General features: G+C 32.3%; 1 protein-coding gene across 4 annotated transcripts; it reads right to left on the bottom strand.

Annotated features, from left to right (window-relative positions):
- Nucleotides 1–13,347: 13,347 nt before the first annotated feature.
- Nucleotides 13,348–16,425, bottom strand: LOC114308629 (protein RICE SALT SENSITIVE 3). 4 transcript variants are annotated; one of them, XM_082884205.1, is made up of 8 exons: nt 15,992–16,111; nt 15,768–15,926; nt 15,597–15,647; nt 15,286–15,414; nt 15,009–15,114; nt 14,681–14,722; nt 14,502–14,558; nt 13,348–14,220 (listed from the first exon to the last, which is right to left on the bottom strand). In XM_082884205.1, the coding sequence occupies exons 2-8, from the start codon at nt 15,896–15,898 to the stop codon at nt 13,567–13,569; spliced, it is 1,170 nt and encodes a 389-aa protein (XP_082740331.1). In that variant the 5' UTR covers nt 15,899–15,926; nt 15,992–16,111; the 3' UTR covers nt 13,348–13,566. The 4 variants fall into 4 exon arrangements, with proteins under 4 accessions (XP_082740331.1, XP_082740333.1, XP_028110047.2 ...); XM_082884207.1 differs by having other exon boundaries at nt 13,348–14,272; nt 15,768–16,425; XM_028254246.2 differs by having other exon boundaries at nt 15,768–16,425.
- Between the last annotated feature and the right edge of the window lie 2,835 nt (nt 16,426–19,260).

Here is a 19,260-nt window from a genome sequence, read left to right as displayed (position 1 = left end):
TGAGGTATAACTAAGAATTTTATAAGTTATAACTAAAATAAGATTATAATTGAGATGAAGAAAATTGATCATTATTAAAAAAAATGATATAGGGTTGGTTTGGCAAGGGCTCATTGGGCTTTTTTGGCTCAATGAACCATAAAAGACAGAATAGGCTCATGAGTCACAACAGACAAAACATCTCATCCAACCCCATAATTATTACACTCTTCTCTCACAAAAAAATTAAAAAAGCCAAAAGCCCTTCCCAAACCAAGCTTTTGAGCCCAGGCTCATATAGTCAAAAAAGCCAAAAAGCTAAAAAGTCAACTCACTTCTCCAACGGAGGCATAATTTAAAAATACATATGGTAAGAGAGGTGTATAGTATAATTTCCCTTCTCTTTGACCTATGTCAAGTATTTTTCGTAATTAATGGTGCTTATCCATTTATATACCTTTTTTGTTTCAGACAATTATGTTTTTTATTATTTTTGTTTTAGTTAAAAAAATTTAATATTTTAAAAAATATATTTGTTAGATGCATCTAATATATACTTAAAAAATATAATATTTATAATAAAAAGAATCTTTAAAAAATTTATCAAATACCAAAAATTATTACATTTTGTATTCTTGTGTATTTATTAAAATTTTTAAATATTTTTTTACAAATATTTTACTTTTCAAATATATAAAATATTTAAAAAATTCACTAAAAATTAAAAAAATAAAAATTTAAATTTAAATTTTTAAAAAATAATCTCAACCAAACAGGGTGGATCGATTAATTTTATTTATTTATTTATTTGGATAACTCTTCTCGCATATTAATCAGATTTTTTGGGAACAATAAATTTTTAATTTTTTTTTTGGTTTTCAGTGTGCATTTTTTATTTTAAATTTACTTAAAACAAAAAAAGATAATTAAAGGGGCAATCAAATGATGTTTTTTTGGGATTAATCAAACGATGTTGACAAGTAATGCCAGGTTGTATTTTTGTGAAGGCAATGGGTAAAGCCAAATTTGATAAATTGGTTTTTCAAGCCCAACCTTTTCTTGATCCATTAACCTGAATCCATTCATTCTCTTTAGTGGGTTTAGAATTTGATTGAAGCTCTCTTTTACATCATGGTTGTAAAACAATTATATCAATAGTTATATTAACTTTTTTAATTTAGAAAAAAAATTAAAAAATTACATAATTATACCACAATTATTGAATAATATAATAGAGAAAGGAAAACAAATGAATCGGCCTATCTTTTTATATAAAAAAATTCAAAATACAGGATTTAATTTATTTATGAAAAAATGGGAAGAAGAGTCGCTAAAACTGCGTTTAGATTACGAAAAGTATAAATTTAGAAAGGGAAATATAAATAAAATATCGATTAATTTTTTTTCCTATTTCGCTCCCTTTTTTTTCAAATTGTTACTTACATTCATAATTTAAACACAACATAATTAACAAAAGTAAGTGAACTTACACCATATGATAATGATATATATAGAAGCAACACCAGCATTTCCACCTATTTTCATCGCTAGCAGCACTATAAAAAATTAAGATTTCAGAAATCAAAATTCAGGGATAAAATTATTTTTTAGAGACTAAATATTTTTGTTACGAAAAGTATCGTTATTATATTTTTTACAATGAAAATTGGATATTAGTGATGAATTATTATCCGTTTGGGATGAAATTTTTTATCTACAAAAATAAGTCATTTTGAGACCGAATTATTTTATTCCTAAAGGTCTATTTATTAGTGACATTTTTCAAAATTTTGTCATTAAAAATCTTATTTTTTATTTTTTGAGACGACCTTTTAGTGACTATTTTTACGATGATAAAAACTGATCCAAATATCTCTTATAACAAAATTTTTATTTTTAAAAATTAAAAAAAAAATTAATTTCTAGAATTCTTATACGTTTGAAACCCCCAATCTCTCGCATGACTGTATTGGGGACATACATTAATTTCCTTTGGCTGGGCCTATCAATTATGACTAGGGTCCTACAACATTGGGTGATTAAAGTGTTCCAAACAAGGAAGATTAAGTAATGAATTGTTTGGAGGGGTCAGAAAGTGGCTTAGCTGAGACTTAAAACAGGCTAACGGGTGGTCCCTTGGGCATCATGAGATGTAAATCGGCCAATGGGTCCTCAACTGAAACCCTAATGGGAGACATGGAATTTCCTTAGAATTGCCTTTGTCGCCATGTTTGGGAGGTGACCAAAAGTGTGTTTGATCAAATTAAATTAGGTATACCCTTGAGGGTGATGCAAATAACTCATTTTTAAGTGGTTTACTGTATAGAGTGACCTGCAAAGGCAGAGAGTGAGCTGCAACCTATTATGTTTCATTGTTATTCCTCTTCATTTTTCCCAATTTGTTTGTTGAAAATGGGTAAGAAATTAATAAAGAAGAGAGGTAGCTCATCCAAATCTCACTTAAAGAATTCTAATCTAGCCTGATGAAAAAGAGATTGAGTCCTAATAATTCAAATCAAGCCAATGATAAAAATCAAAATAATATAGACTATGCAAATGCAATTAGAACTTGAGTTTGAACATAATGATTTTGACATTGAAGAGACTTATTGTGATTCCCCTAAAGCTTACAATGTCATGGTGGGTTCTAGTGTTTACCATGGCCATGAACAAGACCTGGGCAAAACAACCATACATGAACCAATGGGATATATTGAGACATTAACAAAGGCCACAAATGTGCAAGATTGTAATGAGACAAAAGGGCATGATCAGGTTCAGACGTCATGTATAGAGGGGTTGGCAGGTGTTATGGACTCATTCGATCAGATTAAAGCAGTAATGGTCCAAAACCCTATTTCCAATGGATTGGGTAAGTCTTCTTCCCATAATGTTAATGTTTTCTCTATGCCCTGGAATGATTTATTTAAATATGAGATTACTAAGAAGAAAGTAGTTAAAAGTTTCAAGAGATACTCGGTGGGTTATGAGAACGATCAACTTCAAATCCCATTGGAAATTGTCTTTGAGCAATGGGAACATGCTCTTGTGAGTTATTTTATTGTTAGAAAATTGTCTTTCTTCCAAGTGAAGACTTGGGTTTACAAGTTATGGAAGAAAAATCTTGAAGAGGTTGTAACCTTAGATAATGACTACTTTGTATTCAAGGTGAAAAATGAAGAAGCTTTAAAGTCTATTCTTGACGAGGGTCCTTATTATATTGGGAGCAAATTGATTGTTATTAAAAAATGACACCCCGATATGACCCTTACTAAAAATGTCTTCTCAAGTGTGCCGATATGGGTAAAATTTTTTAATGTGCCGCTTGAACTGTGGACTGAGGAGGGATTAAGTTACATAACAAGTTTTATCGATAATCCATTGTACCTTGATGAATTTACCCAAAATCATAGCCGGTTAACATTTTCTAGATTTTGTATTGAGATAGAAGCTACTAAAGGTATTCCACCCTCCTTCATTGTAAACGTAGGATATGGACACTACAAGAAAAAGCACTATTGGCAACGAAAAAATTAGATTTCGTCGCTAAAAGTATAGCATTTGGCAACTAAAAATGCATTAGTAGCCAAAACTAAAGATTTTTGGCGACTAAAAATCTGTTTGGTCGCCTATATATGGCTTTTAGCGACTAAAAAAATTTTAGTAGCCAAAAGTAAGGCCTTTTGGCGACTAAAATAAATTTAGTAGCCAAAAGTGAGGCATTCGGCAACTAAAAATCTGTTTGGTGGCCAAAAGTGAGGTTTTTACCGACTAAAAAAATTTTAGTAGCCAAAAGTGAAGCATTTGGCGACTAAAAACATGTTTAGCAGCCGAAAGTGAGGCTTTTTGGCGACTAAAAAAAATTTAGTCGCCAAAAGTGGTAATTTTAGCATGAGGATTCTTTTTTTAACGACTAAAAAATAATTAGTAGCCAAAAGTATAGAATTAGCGACTAAAATTATATTTAGTCGCCAAAAGTGGTGTCCTTTTTTTTCTACTAAATAATTTATTTTTACATAAGTTATGTTCAATAAAAAATAATTATGTTTATATATATACTTTGATATTAATACGGGTCTAAGTACTATATAAATAATATATGTTGCATATATAATCATATGATGTTATGGAGGCGTAGTAGAAAGAGTGTGTTGTATAAGGTTTGTGGTATGTGGGAGGTTGATGGTTTGAATCTCTACAAGAGCAAGGTGTAATTTTTTTTTTTTCGGAATGAGCTTTTGGCGACTAAATCTGTTTGGTCGCCGATTCCTTGAGTATTGGCAACGAAAACATTAGTTGGTAAATGTATAATTTAAAAAAATATAATTGACTATTGGCGACTAAAAATTTAGTTGTCAAATGTATAATTTAAAAAATATAATTGACTATTGGCGACCAAAGTTTTGGTCGGTAAAGACTTGCTTTTTGGCTACTAAAAGTTTTTTAGTCGCCAATACCTTTCCCGACCGTTTTCTAGCAACCAAACCGGCAACTAAAAAATTTAGTCGGGAAAACTTAAAAACTGACTTTTGGCGACTAAACATTGACTTTTGGCGACTAAAAATTTAGTCGCCAAATGTGTTTTTTCTTGATGTGTTTTTTCTTGTAGTGGGAGAACCGTTCGAAATCAAAGTAGAAGTTCCTTGGAAAGCCCAAGTGTGTGGAGAATGCAAAATATTTGGTCATGCTACAAGTTTGTGTCCAAGTAAACCGATAACTCAAGCTCCTAGTAAACTCAAACAAGAGTGGAATGCCAAAAAGTGGTCGAGACGAACGAGGAAGACAAGCCAAGTGAATGGTTGAAGAGAAAAAGAAAAAAGGCAAGGACGTTGTCAATGCTCCCATGGGTAACTTTGTTCCTACACCTCCTCCATCTTCATTGAATGCATTTGATATTCTCAATATTTGTGTAGCCAATGAGGAGGTTTCTTTTTGTGCGGATTTTAATAGCGTGCTTAATGCAAATTGCTCCTCTTTGGAAGTCAGTAACCCCTCAAAAGATATTCCGAATGAAGAGACTTCAAAGGAAGATAAAGAAATTGTCAGGAATGTGGGTAATATAAATGTGTTAGCCCTTAGACGATTTTCACGTTCCAAAGGAGCACTGCAATCCCTTTCAGATGGAACTTCCGTTGTTCCATGGACAAACCCATCTTCAAAAGTGGAAACAAAGAAAAAGCTCCTTGAAAGAATTGCTAATCTTAAACTTGCTCAAGAGGTGAGCCTCTCAATCAAGTCTAAGAAATCAAGTCGTAAGACTCCTAGTTATATTGTTGCTTGGCCTAGCTTTAAAATTTGTTATTGTTAGATTTTAGTGTAGAAGCTAGGCTTGTGTTTTCTTCCTCAAATGGTGTTTTGCCTCTAGGCGTATCATGAGTCTCATTGTAATATTTATTTTTTTGGTATAAAACTTATGACTTACCTACAAAAAAAAAGAAATGCTCTCCGGTTGAACTAGGGTCAAGCTATGATTCAATCCGTGAATAAGCACTTGTGCTCCCCAATAAGCTCACCTTCATACCCTTAATCAACCTAATAAAAATTAAAATAGGTATATCATATATAAAAAGAAGCCCTTGGCCTCTGCCTTCACTTTCACAACACGAGGAAAGCAAAAGCAATGTTGAACTCATGATGGCATGGTCTTGTGAGAGAGCCCAAACAGTCCAATATGATATCACTTGAGTTGCTTGCCTACTTCTCTCTTTCTATCTCTCTATCTTTGATTATAATCCGCCATTTTGCTTTATGAAAGTGTTTTTTTAGGACGCTGTGTCCCTTCAAAACACAAAAGCAAGTAGACAAAGACTTGAGGGAAATCCACTGATTTGCATATGATCAAATATAAACAAAGATTAAAGAAAGATAATCCACGCTCCAAATATTATTACACCACCATATAATTATTTAAGGTTGAGTTGGCAACTTACACAACACATGATTTGGATCCCCACAACAAAGGGTCTATATATCATATTGTAGGCACCACAACATTTATCCTTAAATTTTATATCTTTCGATGCTCTTATAACCATACAAATTTGCTTCAAAATTCATGGATTTTGAGATTTTTATGATTAGAAATGCATTAGAAATATGAAAATAAGGTTTGAAAAAGCAATTTTTTTTTTTTGCCACTTGGTAAGATATTAGTTGATTAATAAAATTAAATTACCCCAACGTCATTCTATTATTGAAATGGCATCGCCACATAAATGTAAATTAAAAATCATATATTTTATTTTATAATAAAATAAAATCATTTTATTTTATTTTATAATAATTCTGTAAAAAAAATGTAAATTATATAATGTTACGAGTGACATTTTTGTAATTAAAAATCATTTAAATCGACATTTTATTTTAAAATAATAAATTTCAATACAATCATAGAGTAATACAACACTTACCATATTTTTATATCATATTTAAGTGTACCATCTTATGTGTCAACATCTACATTAGAGATAAATATAAATAGTAAAACTCATTACACCAATAATATAATAACACGTAAAATAGTATACCAAAATTTATATAAAAAGAAGGTAAATATAACACACTACAATCATATCATTTTGTATATAAATTCTCAATATTTTTCCGTAGTATATTCAATTGAGAGACCTCCTTTTGGAGAAAAAGCCAATCACACATTTGAAAAATTATTGATTAGTTCTGGAACACTACGTGACTATATCTCAAGTTAATCACAAAACCCTTATATCTTTCTCATATTTTTCAATTACCCAATACAAAATTATAGATCCTATCCTCTCCACCAATCACAATAAATATGGAGTATCACGTTGCCCCTAGACCAGCCAATTACTTCTCCTACACCTTTGGTTATGTCACTACCTTTAGCTTTGCATGTATATATATGCTATCTAACTATCCAAACAAAGCTACCACAAAACTCCATGGAAACTCCCCGGCGCAAGAACAGCTCCGGCGACAAGTTCTCCTTCCCAAACAGTCTCCCAATCCAAACCCAAGACTCTGAATTCGAATTCGGCTCCATTACACCCAGCTCCCCAAACTCTCCAGCCGACCACCTATTCTACAACGGCCGTCTTTTGCCACACGCTTTTCCATTCCAACCCACAACCACCGCCGGCGCCGGCGCATACACTCGCTCGACTAGCCGGACCGGCAGCGTGAGCAGCAAGGACTCATTAATGTCGTCTCGGAGCAATAGCAGCAATAGTAGGAGTAGCAGTTGCAGCACCAGTGCTAGAACAAGCACTAGTGAGGCTTCTGATATGAGGAGGCCATTGAATCGAGCTAAGTCGGCGAACAAAACATCGTGTACAAGAGATAAGTGCCAAGCTGTTTTGAATCAGCAATATGGGTCTTCTCAGAGATGGCAGTTTATTACTCCGGTGCCGGTTTTGAACCGCCAGGTTTCACGGCGGCAAAGCAAGAAAGGAGAGAAAAAAGGCAATAATGGGTCCGGCGAGAGGGCCGGGTTTGGCCGGAGGTTTTTGAGGTGGTTCATGTCAGCATGCAAAGAGTGTCATGCTATTGAGCCCTGCAAGAGGCTGAAAGGAAATATGTGAAAGTGTTAAAGGTTTTTTGTTTTTTGTTTTAATTTTTTTGGCATTAATTTTAGAATTTGCTACGTTATTGGTTGGAGTGATTTTGAAGGAAAATATGCTTTTGCTTTTAAAAGCAGAAACTGCTTTGGATTTTGGTGTTAGGAGATGGGCAAGTACTTTCCAAAATGCTAACAAATAGGCAATGTTTGTTTAGGCGGACTGGATTAGCATTTTCATGATTAATAGTCCTAGGACTATGAATCCGTTACATTATGTATTCTATCTTAACTAATAGTCAAGTTTAAAATAATTAGTCCGTACTTCAATTGCTTAACCAAATATCGGATTAATAATTTTATTGGACTATTAGTCCAATCCCAAGCTCATGTCCACCCAAACAAACATGAGTTTACTATCTTGGTGCTGTGGAAATAATCATTTCGTGTTGGTCTTGATTAATATTGACCACAAAATAAAACATTGAATATGATGGTAATACTTCAATAACACATTGTATTATTTTATTACAATAATTTATCACATATAATGATGAACTCTACTAGTGAAATATAACTACTAAAATTTAACATAATTGAATACTGGGCTTGCATAGTGAAATTCATTATGCACATATGATAGTTATTATTAAATGATACCGCATTACATGTTAGTAATCAAATCATTACTGCTATATTATAATTTTTGAAAAATGATATATACTTATTTTCTAAATCTAATGATGTGTAAGTGATATGATTAATTGATAATTAAAGAATATGTAAAAAAAATATTACCTTTAATATTTTAATTAATTGACACATTACTAGATTAGATAAGCATAGAAATAGGCACACTAAATCCTTCATGTGTTAGGCCAACGATTCCTGTATCGGTGATGCAACTTCCTATGGCTTGGGATGGTCCCCTATTGATGAATAAAATCACTCGAAATAAAGTCGGTGTTTTGGATGTTGTTATTTTCGTAAGTTATTTTAGTTTTTGACTATTTTAGTAGGTTAAAATTTTTGTGTTTTGGAAGATAAATTTTTTTGTAGTTAGATGTAATGTTTGTGAGAAAAAAAGTAAAATGATTATGGATTTGATGTGATATTTTTTCTTATTGACTATTTTAACCTATTTTGTTTTGTTGTGAATTTTAGCTCAAAAAATCCAAAAAAAGCCGTTGCCAAACAAATTGAGGTGTTGTTTGGAAAGTGGATTGGCTTTTTGGCTTTTTGACTTTTTTGGCTCTTTTAGCCTGAGGCTAAAAAACCTGGTTTGGGAAGGGTTTTAGGTTTTTTTTACTTTTTTATGAGAGAAAGAATGTAATGATTATGGGTTGGATGTGATATTTTGTCTTATTGGACTAAAAATCCTATTTTATTTTTTGTGTCTAATTTAGCCAAAAAAAGCCTCAAAACTATCTTCCCAAACGGAGCTTGAGTCTAATTTTTTTTTATTTTGAATAACAATACTCATAATTTTACCCTGAAAAGTCAAAGCTAAGATTTTCGAAGTATTTGCTGAGGGTTCTAGCTATCTGATAGCCAACGAGGGGTACATCTTTAGAGCATCTCCAACGGTAATAGGCAAAAAACCTAGGGAAAATTAGTCTAGGGTCCCTCTCCCACTTTTCATAATGGAAGAGATCCACAAAATTATTTTTTGATATCTAAGGTCCCTAAACATATATCAGAGAAATTTGACTGGGTTTGATCCTCCTCCTCAAAACCTCATTGCCCCATTTCAATCATCAACTTTGCCGCAGTCTCACTATAATCCTCCACATTCGGCGCCAACGTGGTCTAGTATGCAGCACACTGCTCCTTCTTCTTCTTCGACTCCAAATCCTCCAGTGTAATCTCCTTCACGACCATTACATCCAACACCTCCGATTTCTTCCCCTTTTTCGACACCATCTGTACCGAAAAGCTACTGTAATGCTCCAAAACTTCATCAAACTCTTTCAACAAACCTTATCTTGCCCCTTGGACGCAATCGTCAGCCCGTAATTCAACAAATTATCCGGATCAATCACCGATTCCTTCTTTCCAATGGCTTGCCGTTACAAAATTGAGGTGAACGTTGTCTGCATAGGTTCAAATGAAAAAGGAAAATGGTCAAACAGTCATGATTCCTCTCTTCCAAAGTCAAGAAAACATTGCTGGGAAGGTATTTCAACGTGTAGTATGGCTGTGATTGTTGATTACATTTATTCTCACTGTTAAATTTAGATACTAGCTTCAAAAGTATTAGTTTGACAATCTAAATACTCTGAATTTATGTGTGTGTATATATATATTAATGATGGTGTCATTTAATAGAGAGAGAGAGAGAGAGAGAGAGAGAGATGGTAGTGAAGCAGATGAAAGTTGAAGGTTGGAGTGGTGAGTGATGTGGATATATCCCCAGAGAAATTCTCTGGATTTGAACTAAAATTTCTCTAGGTCGATCTAGAAAAATTTCAATATGTCTCTGGGGAGGTAATATTGTGAAAATACAGAGAAATTTCTCTAGAGAGTGGGAAGTATATGGAAGGCAGAGAAATTTGAAATTTCTCTGGAGAGTGCATGAAAGGCTAGAGAGGCCAAAGAAATTTAAAATTTCTCTGGAGAGATAATTTTGTGGGAAGGCCGGTAAAGTCAGAGAAATTTTCAAATTTTCTCTGGACTAATTTTCTCTAGATCAACTTGAAGGACCTTAGATATTATGAAAATATTAAATATCATTTATGCTATAAAATCTTAATACGAGGGACCTTAAAAATAAAAAAAAATAAAAAAAAAACCTTTTACCTATGTAAACATTATTATAAAATATATATTTTATTTTGTCTATCAACTTTTTCATGTTTCTACTTCAACCATATTCTTTATTTTAACTATTCATCTAAATATTATTAATTTTATAAAATGTCACATCAGCAACAAAGATGGAGGGAAATGATCCTAATGATTAAATACATTTTGCCTAAACTTGAAGGCTAGCTACATGTAGATAGTGAATGCGAGTTAAGTTAAAAATGCCTTATCATATGCCTAATGCATTTGAGTTGAAAAAAATAAGTTATACTAGGTATTTTAACTAACAAGTATGATATACCTAACAGGTTGGAGATGCTCACCAAGTGCTAGTTTTGAGTAGAATATTTAGGCATTAATAATGTTAATCACTTATAAAAAAATATATTATATGATTGACATTTATCTTGAATGTGATATGGATTATACTTAAAATAAGATTTCGATTACATAATAAATTTTTTATATTTTTTCTATGTCTTAATTATATTTACTTAACCTGCGTTTAGGTCATATCATAAGTTTTGATAGAGATTTAAAAAATACGAAAGTAAAATATAAGAGAAATATGAATCAAATATAAATTAAGTTTGTTAAAAATTATTATCCAAATTTATGATTTAAATATTATCTTAAAAATTTGGGAGAATTACCCCTTAGTGATTGTCGGGAAAACAAATTATAAAAAAATAATAAATTTTATAAATATTAACAATTAAAAATATTTAAACAAATCACAATAATTTTTTACAATTTACTAGTAATATTCCCTAAAAATTTAGGCATATACCCGTCACACCAAATTGCCAAGTTAAGACTAGGCCAGGTATATCTTCACCGCATATAGCCTATAGGTAACATGTGAGTGGTCAAAGGCCAACATTGGAGAGACAGCGAGAGGTTTGACTCTTCCACCAGAAAGCTGTAAGAGTTATTGCCTAGTGCCAGTGTTGTCTCTCAAACTAGTTATCATAAATTTATAATATAGTTCTTGAATAAAAATAAAATAAAATTATAATATAGTTCTCAACTTGTATCTTCAATTTGTACAATAATTTGAAAAGTGTAGAAAAAAAGGGAGGGATTTGTTGACTAAATTTTAGCTAAAATATTAAATAAATAAAAGAAAAAAAGGCACTTGGGAAACTTTTCCACCTTCCAAGCAAAAGGCTGTATATACCTGAATTTTTTACAATTAATGATAATAGCATGAAAACATTAAGAATTCGTTTGGCAAACACTTTTTTTGAAAAATCCTAACCAATAATTTTAATAAATGCGTAAAAAATATATTAAAAAATAAAAAGTATATAAAATGAAAAATAATTTGTTTATAAACTTTTGTATAGAATTTATGATAAAAATGATTTGACACTAACATTGTTAAAAATATAAATTAACATAATGAGTCTTTTATTTTAAAATAATAAAATCAAAACTTATCATATTATTTGTATTCTTTTTTTATATAAATTTTTTATTTATATATAAGTACACACATAAAAATATGTGCAATATTTTGAAATGTAGCCTCCGTTTGGAAAGTGGGTTGGCTTTTTAGTTTTTTGATTTTTTTGATTATTTTAGCCTGGGCTTAAAAGCTTGGTTTGGGAAGGACTTTTTGGCTTTTTGACTTTTTTAAGTTTTTTTGTGAGAGAATAATGTAATGATTATGGGTTGGATGTGATGTTTTATTTGTTATGGCTAAAATAACCTATTTTGTTTTTTGTGACTAAAATAACCAAAAAAACCTGCAAACCCACTTGCGAAACACCACCAAGGATCCTCTAGAGTTTTTTTTTCCTAAAGTTTCCTAAAGTGGTGTGTTGTATGGGTGAGATTTAATGCTAAAAAATTGATGTGACTTGTCATTAAATCTCAACCATACAACACACCACTCTAGGAAACTTTAGAAAAAAAAAATTCTAGAGAATCCTTGCTCGCCAAACACAGCTGTAAATTAATTGTATTCAAAATTTTGCTTTTTGCCATTTTTCTATTCTTATTGATAGTCGTCATTACGAAGACGCTTTTCCCCCAATATTTTTCCCCTTTTAGGCCAAAAGGCCTAAAAACCTGCGTGGCAAATGATTTCTTTTGTACCAATGATATGTTAATTTAGTAGTAAGAAGTTTGTCCACCTCGTTCAAGAAGTGAATTCAAAAATCTCTCATAGCGAGATTATTAGGAATATATTAATTTCTTAATACTCAGAATACGTTAGAATCTTAACTTTGACCCTGACATAAATGTTAATTTTGACCAATATCTGTAGCTGTAAATTAATTGTATTCAAAATTTTGCTTTTTGCCATTTTTCTATTCTTATTGATAGTCGTCATTACGAAGTCGCTTTTCCCCCCATATTTTTCCCCTTTTAGGCCAAAAGGCCTAAAAACCTGCGTGGCAAATGATTTCTTTTGTACCAATGATATGTTAATTTAGTAGTAAGAAGTTTGTCCACCTCGTTCAAGAAGTGAATTCAAAAATCTCTCATAGCGAGATTATTAGGAGTATATTAATTTCTTAATACTCAGAATACGTTAGAATCTTAACTTTGACCCTGACATAAATGTTAATTTTGACCAATATCTGTAGGCATTAAGGAGCAATGCTTCCTAACGGATGCGTAGAGTAACCTATCTATACATCTATTTATGAATCAAAAAATTTAAAAAAAAAAAAAAAAAGATTTCTTTTCTTATAAAAATTAAAAATTAAAATAAAAAACAAGGTGCTTTGCTAAACATATTTCATATAAAGGCCTAAAAACCTGTTTGGCAAATGATTTCTTTTGCCAAACATGTTTCATATAAAAGGTCAATTCGACATTTTTTGAAAAAAAAAAATTTCTTTCTAAAACAAATCACACAAATATAAAATATTTGCCAAACCCTTACAAGCCACTTTTATTCCATCTCAAGCCTCTTTGCCTCAACAATCCTTAGGGTTGGGTTTGGTTGGCCTTAAGCTCAACCATCATGCTCTCACAATATCCTCTTCAATTTAAACAATATTGCAACATACTTTTGAGAAACACTTTCATATTTTGCATAAACTACAAGTCTACTACAACAAATTATCCAAAAATAAAAGATGTTTCAATAAATGGAACAAAGAAACACTAGATGAAAGATAGCATCAAACTAACACAAGATTGAGCAGCAAAGCAAAACAAAGCAAAAGCATTTGCTAGATACAACTTATCATATCAACCCTTTATTCTCCAAAACAAACCTCTTGAAATCATTCTAAGAAGGTCTCCATGACATCAGAGTACATTCCCTCTCCAGAACTTTTGTACTCCATTGGATTATTATGCGGATGGTGATGATGATCAAGTGAATTCGACGAGGCCATTCTTGCTGGTAAGGTGAAGCTCCTCTTGAACTTGTTTTCCATCTTTTGCGCACTTTCTGGGTTGTGGCTATCCAAGCTCAAGAACTCATTGGGATTCGTATGATGCATATTCAAAGCATCTGAATTTGGATTTGGCGGGTGGCGATTGTCATTCTGGTCTGGGGTGAACAAAAGCTTAGGGTCATCACTACGCCTGGTTAGGGCATTGAAGAAAGACAACCCATTAGGCCATTTGATGTCGTTTTCGCGGTCTCCAATCATGTCTTCCATGCGGGATTCAGATGAATGAGGATGGAGAAACATGTGGGTTGCGGAGTTTTGAAAAGTGGGAGCTGGAGAGGGAAGTGGCCTCGGACCCCAATTGAAGAGGGGCGGTGGAGTGCGAGTTGGAATGTGGGGAAGCTTCGAAGAAACAGGGGAAGAAGGGGAAGCAGAGTTTCTGGTTGAGGAGAATAGCTGGGATAAGTAGAAACCAGATTGGTAGCCAAGTGATTCGAAAGTGTGTCTCATTCTCAGCACAAAGTGGAGGTCCTCGGGTATCTGAAAGATGATAAATATTGGCTGATTAATGTGTTTATCCTGTTTTCATTTTCTGCATTCATTTTTCAGAGATCAGATTAACTTGTTTGGCAACTGTTTCCAAGAAGTTTTCTGAAAATAACCTAGTTTTTAGGAAACACGATGCACAAAATGAAAGAGATGCGAACATGATAAGTATTTTCAAACTTTTCTTTATTTGTTTCGAAAAACAAAAATGATAGATGAAAACGGGGGGAAACGAAATCACAACCGAACATGGCTTAAATGGATATGAAACTCACAATCTTGCAGGAACCAAGTTGTAGAAGGCCATGGCCAGCTTGAATTACAGCTATGGTCTGAACAAGGGAAACAAAAAGAAAAACATAGCAAGTAAATCAAGAAGGAAATTAAAGAATTTGCATATAAAGACAACACAGTAGCAAATAGTTGCAACAGTTTTCCAACTTTTGAAACTGACCTGAATGCCTAACTCAAACTGCTCAGTCCATTCAGTGGGAAGCTGCAATTTATAACATCCAAATGGATTGAGAGTTATTTTTTAAAGTAGCTCTCCTATTAACACAAAAACCGATCACATAATTTGACACATAATATATATGAATAGATAAGATTTTATAAAATTTGTTGATGCGATCCACATCTAAAAAGTCTATATGGATTCTAAGTCCAATTTCGTGATCAGTTTTTGTCTTACACCTCGTACTACGATTTATAATTGAAAAGAAGCATTCTAAAATTTCACATCCTTGAACCCTAAGAGAGGTATAAGTTTTCTTAATACATACAGCATCAAAAGAACTCTGCCAGTAATTGGAGATGTTTGGTTCACTTTCAGTAGGCTCTTTGAACACCCATTTATGACACTTATCAGAAGCAACCTTTCCCATCAACCTGATCAGACCAATTTTTACCCGATTAAACACACACATGTCAAATTCTCTTTCCAGTATATGACCTATTTTGCTACCCTAGATGACTGTGCTCTTCCAAACACAGAAATGTGTGTGTGAATGAGAGAGAAAATTGAAACCCAAAATAAAAAAACACCTACCCAGTACCCACCCTTCTCCGTAATTATACAACTGAATGGACATTTTGCAGAAGGCTTTCCTGACAGGATCCTCCCCCTCAATTTCTTCCAAGCAATCTGCAACTCTTCCTCTGCAAAACCCATCTTCCCACATCAACATCCTGCACCCGAAAAACACACAATAAATTTTCTCTTCAGCCAAACAGTACTTAATCTGAAAACAAAACAACAATAAAATCAATAATTAGTAGAACCCATCTCCTCATTTATCCATTTATACCCATGTACCCCTTATTTTCCTCTGTTTCTTGAAGAAAATTAGGTGAAGAAGAACATTACTCACAAGCTACCATTGTCGTCTCCAACTTTGCAGCCATTACCTCCTCTAACTCTCCTGAAAAAAATGGAAGAGACCCATTTCAAAATACATCAAAAATTAAGGGTCTTTGAGAGAGAGAGAGCGCGCGCGAGAGAGACAGAGAGAGAGACAGAGAGAAGGGAAAAAGGGAGATACGGGCGAGGGCGAATTGTCCAGAAAACAGAGTAAGTCCAGTCTGAGTTGAGACAGACGCTTCTGAGGGCCTCATGAAGGGCCATCATCCCAACAGCTTCTTTGCTCCTATCTGATCCTCCTGAGCCCACCATCTCTCTCTCTCTCTCTCTCTCTCTCTCTCTCTCTTGTCTTTTTTCCTGTTTCACTTCCACAAATAAACCCTCTCTCTCTCTCTCTCTCTCTACCTCTGAGAGAGTCTAACTGAGCTTTTTTAGGAAGTCTACAATGCTAAACAACCAAAAGGGAGGAGACCCTTTCTTCATCCCACTGGTAATCTCTCTCTCTCTCTCTCTGTCACACAGTACTATTTCTCTCTATATTATTCCTTTTTGTTCCTCCCAAGTAATCAAGTTGAGAGTAATCTGAGAGAGAGAGAGAGAGAGTTTGATGTTTGTGGAAAAAATAGTAGAGTCCAACGTTTTTATTTTATATAAATATAAAAATATATTTTTTAAATATTTTATTAAAAATTTATATGAGTATGAGATTTATAAATCTTATATTTATATAAGTGATTTAATAAAATATTTAAATACTAGCTATCCTCTTTTTTTAACCATAAAAAAACAGTGGGAACAGCTTTTATCCTCCATTAAAAAGGACAAACAGTGTTCGTGAGGGAGGGAGGCAAAAAGGAGAGTCTTGCTGGCCTTGGGAGGATTAGATATCAAATGACCTTCTTACCCTTTTACAACAATGCTACAGACCACTAAATTCCTACCACTAACACCATCACTAATGATGTGGAAAGCAAAAAAAAACAAAAAATAAAACAAAACTAAGACACAAAATACATGTGGCAGTGGGTGGGACCCACTACCACATCATTAGAGCAACCACTAATTAGTGGTCTCCATCATTTTTCTTTTACTAATTTCAGTTTTGTATCTTCGTTGGGGGGCTTTGGGTTTGCTTGCTTAACCAACGCACCTACCTACTTCGTACCATACTCCCAAACAACAATGATTCATCCCACTAAAAACATCACCACTAATAGCACTAATGCATTAAAAAAGTAAAAAAAAATAAAATAAAATACAATTCCAAGACCAAAACATCACATCATTAATGGCGGGACCCACTGCCACCTAATTAGTGGGAGCACTAATTAGTGCTCCCAAGCATTTTTCTACTCCCTAAAGCTCTGTTTGGATGAACATATTCATGTACCTAAAAACCCTCTAAAATTTAAATAAATAATAATGTTAGGGATCGTAAAAATAATATTATGAAATGTTTTATAAAAATTCTCTATTTTTAAATTATACATATAATCAAACATTATATAATAATCAAAAGATAAAAAATCTCAATGAAACATTTTATAATATTTATTTTATGATCTCTAACAATTCTTGTGTCAAAATTATGAGATTTGTTATATTTTTTCAAAATCTTATAGATGATTAGTGTAATTTATCTATTTTTCAAGGAGAATGTTAAATAAATGAAAAATAGATAAACTAAGGGGTATTTAGGATGATCTTTAACTTTTTATGAAAGATGTGTCAAAAAGTAAAGAAGTGATGTAATCTAAATAAATAAGCTTATCTAAATAAATACACTTATATAAATTATGCCAAACACCCATTATAAATTAATAAAAATGTTGCAATTTGTTACGCTTGGTACAGTTTGTAATTAATCTTTACAATTTTCGTTTATTTGATATTTTTTTTAAAATTTTTTTGAAACAAACTAAATAACTTCATAATTCAATTATAAATTGAAAAATGTTTGAGTGCCACAATTTTTTTGATCACAATGACTGAAAATTGTCAAAACGACGTTGTTTGGCATGTTTTGCACTCAAAATGACATCATTTTGATATTTTAAGCCATTATGACTATAAAATTGTGACCCTCTAGCATTGTTGTTATAAATTTTCGCTCATTCATTTTGCCTCGTACGGAAATATATAGAAAATGAGCTGGATAATGTCACATCCAGGAATATATTTTGAAAACTGCTTTTTGTGTTTTTCTAGTGTTTCAATGAGTTGACATTAGAGTGGAATTATTCCCAATCTTATTCAAAAGTTTGTTTATTCCCTGTTTGGATGGCAGATTAATCGGAATCCGGATCCTGTTTTTGCCAACCACAAAACAACTTGACAACTAAAGGTTGGTTTGGAATGTCCTAAAAAAGTGTATTTTTTATTTTTTTTACGAAAAGATGTGCAGAAAAATAGAGAGGTGATGTGATGGAAAAAAGATAAATTATATAGGTTATGCCAAACCAACCCTAAGACACCGTTTGACAAGTGAATTTTTTAGTTAAAAAGTTAAAAAGTTATTAAAAAAATTAAAAAATTAACAATTCGTATCAAAAAATTAAAAATTTTATTTTCTCTCTACTTTTTATATATCTTTTCATAAAAAATTAAAAAATCATTCTAAACATATAAATTTTTTTTAAATCATATTTTAATTAAAAAATTAAAAAATTATTAAAAAAATATATTCTCAAACGACACCTAAGCGTTGCCTAATAAGGTAAAGGGTAAACAAAGACATTGGGTGGCACAGAATCTTTATGCTGGTCAAAAGAAATATGAACCATTCTGAGTGTAAGATTTGTATTAATATTTTAAAGCGTTATTATACTATCAACCGTGATCTATACACTCAGTGGGAGTCGACTCCCAGTGAGATGGCGACCCCCTATTTACTGAAAACACAAAAAAAAAAAAAAAAAAAAAAATTGTTTTTTTTGGCCAATCTCCCAATGACACCTCACTGGGAGTCGACCCTCAATAGGGGGTAGGAAGCATTTCTGATTATACTATTGTTTGTCAGTTGCAATAGCTAAACTTAAGTGTATTTTAATAAAAATATCGTACAGTTTATAATGTTAAAAATAAAAATTCAGCTTTTTGATAAAAAAAAAATAAAAAATCGAGAAGATTGGATAGTACTTTAATTCGAGTCCAGTAAATTTATCACTTAAATTATTATAATAATTTAATTTATTCATCTTTTAAACTTTTGTGAGTATATTTTTTTATAATTATATTAATATGATAATTATAATAATATAATTTTATTTTATTTATCTACAAATAAAAAGAATGACGAGTATAATTTTAAAAATAATCTATTACTTCTTCTTTTTTAAATGAATTTATAACATCGTATGATTACAATCAAGATTAGTTTGATTTTTATAATATAAAATTATAATTAAAGTATGTAATATATATCATTAATATCGACATTCATGAGGGACACTAAAATTGATGACAGAGTACTGGTAGAACTTAGGAATGGCAACGGGGTGGGGCTGGGCCGGGGACTACTCCCCGTCCCCGATCCCCGAAGATTACAAAATCCCCGCTCCCGCCCCCGATCCCCGGCGGGGGAGCCCATCACCCTCCCGTCCCCGTCCCCTAACGGGGATCGGGTTTCCCCGACCCCGACATATCCCCGAGCTTCTATTTTTTTTTTTGAATTT

The sequence above is a fragment of the Camellia sinensis genome, chromosome 8 (genome assembly GCF_055761805.1).
Source record: "Camellia sinensis isolate YWXY chromosome 8, ASM5576180v1, whole genome shotgun sequence".
In the NCBI taxonomy this organism is placed as follows: domain Eukaryota; kingdom Viridiplantae; phylum Streptophyta; class Magnoliopsida; order Ericales; family Theaceae; genus Camellia; species Camellia sinensis.
The sequence above is the reverse complement of the archived record's forward strand: the minus strand, read 5'-3'. Positions and strand labels throughout refer to the sequence as shown.

Excerpts from the sequence above, each read along its gene's own strand:
- LOC114308629 (XM_028254246.2), bottom strand. The coding sequence starts at position 15,898 with ATGGTGGGCTCAGGAGGATCAGATAGGAGCAAAGAAGCTGTTGGGATG. Across the intron at positions 15,648-15,767 it reads TGGACAATTCGCCCTCGCCC|GAGAGTTAGAGGAGGTAATG; the intron begins GTATCTCCCTTT and ends CATTTTTTTCAG. Across the intron at positions 14,221-14,501 it reads AACTTGGTTCCTGCAAGATT|ATACCCGAGGACCTCCACTT; the intron begins GTGAGTTTCATA and ends ATCATCTTTCAG.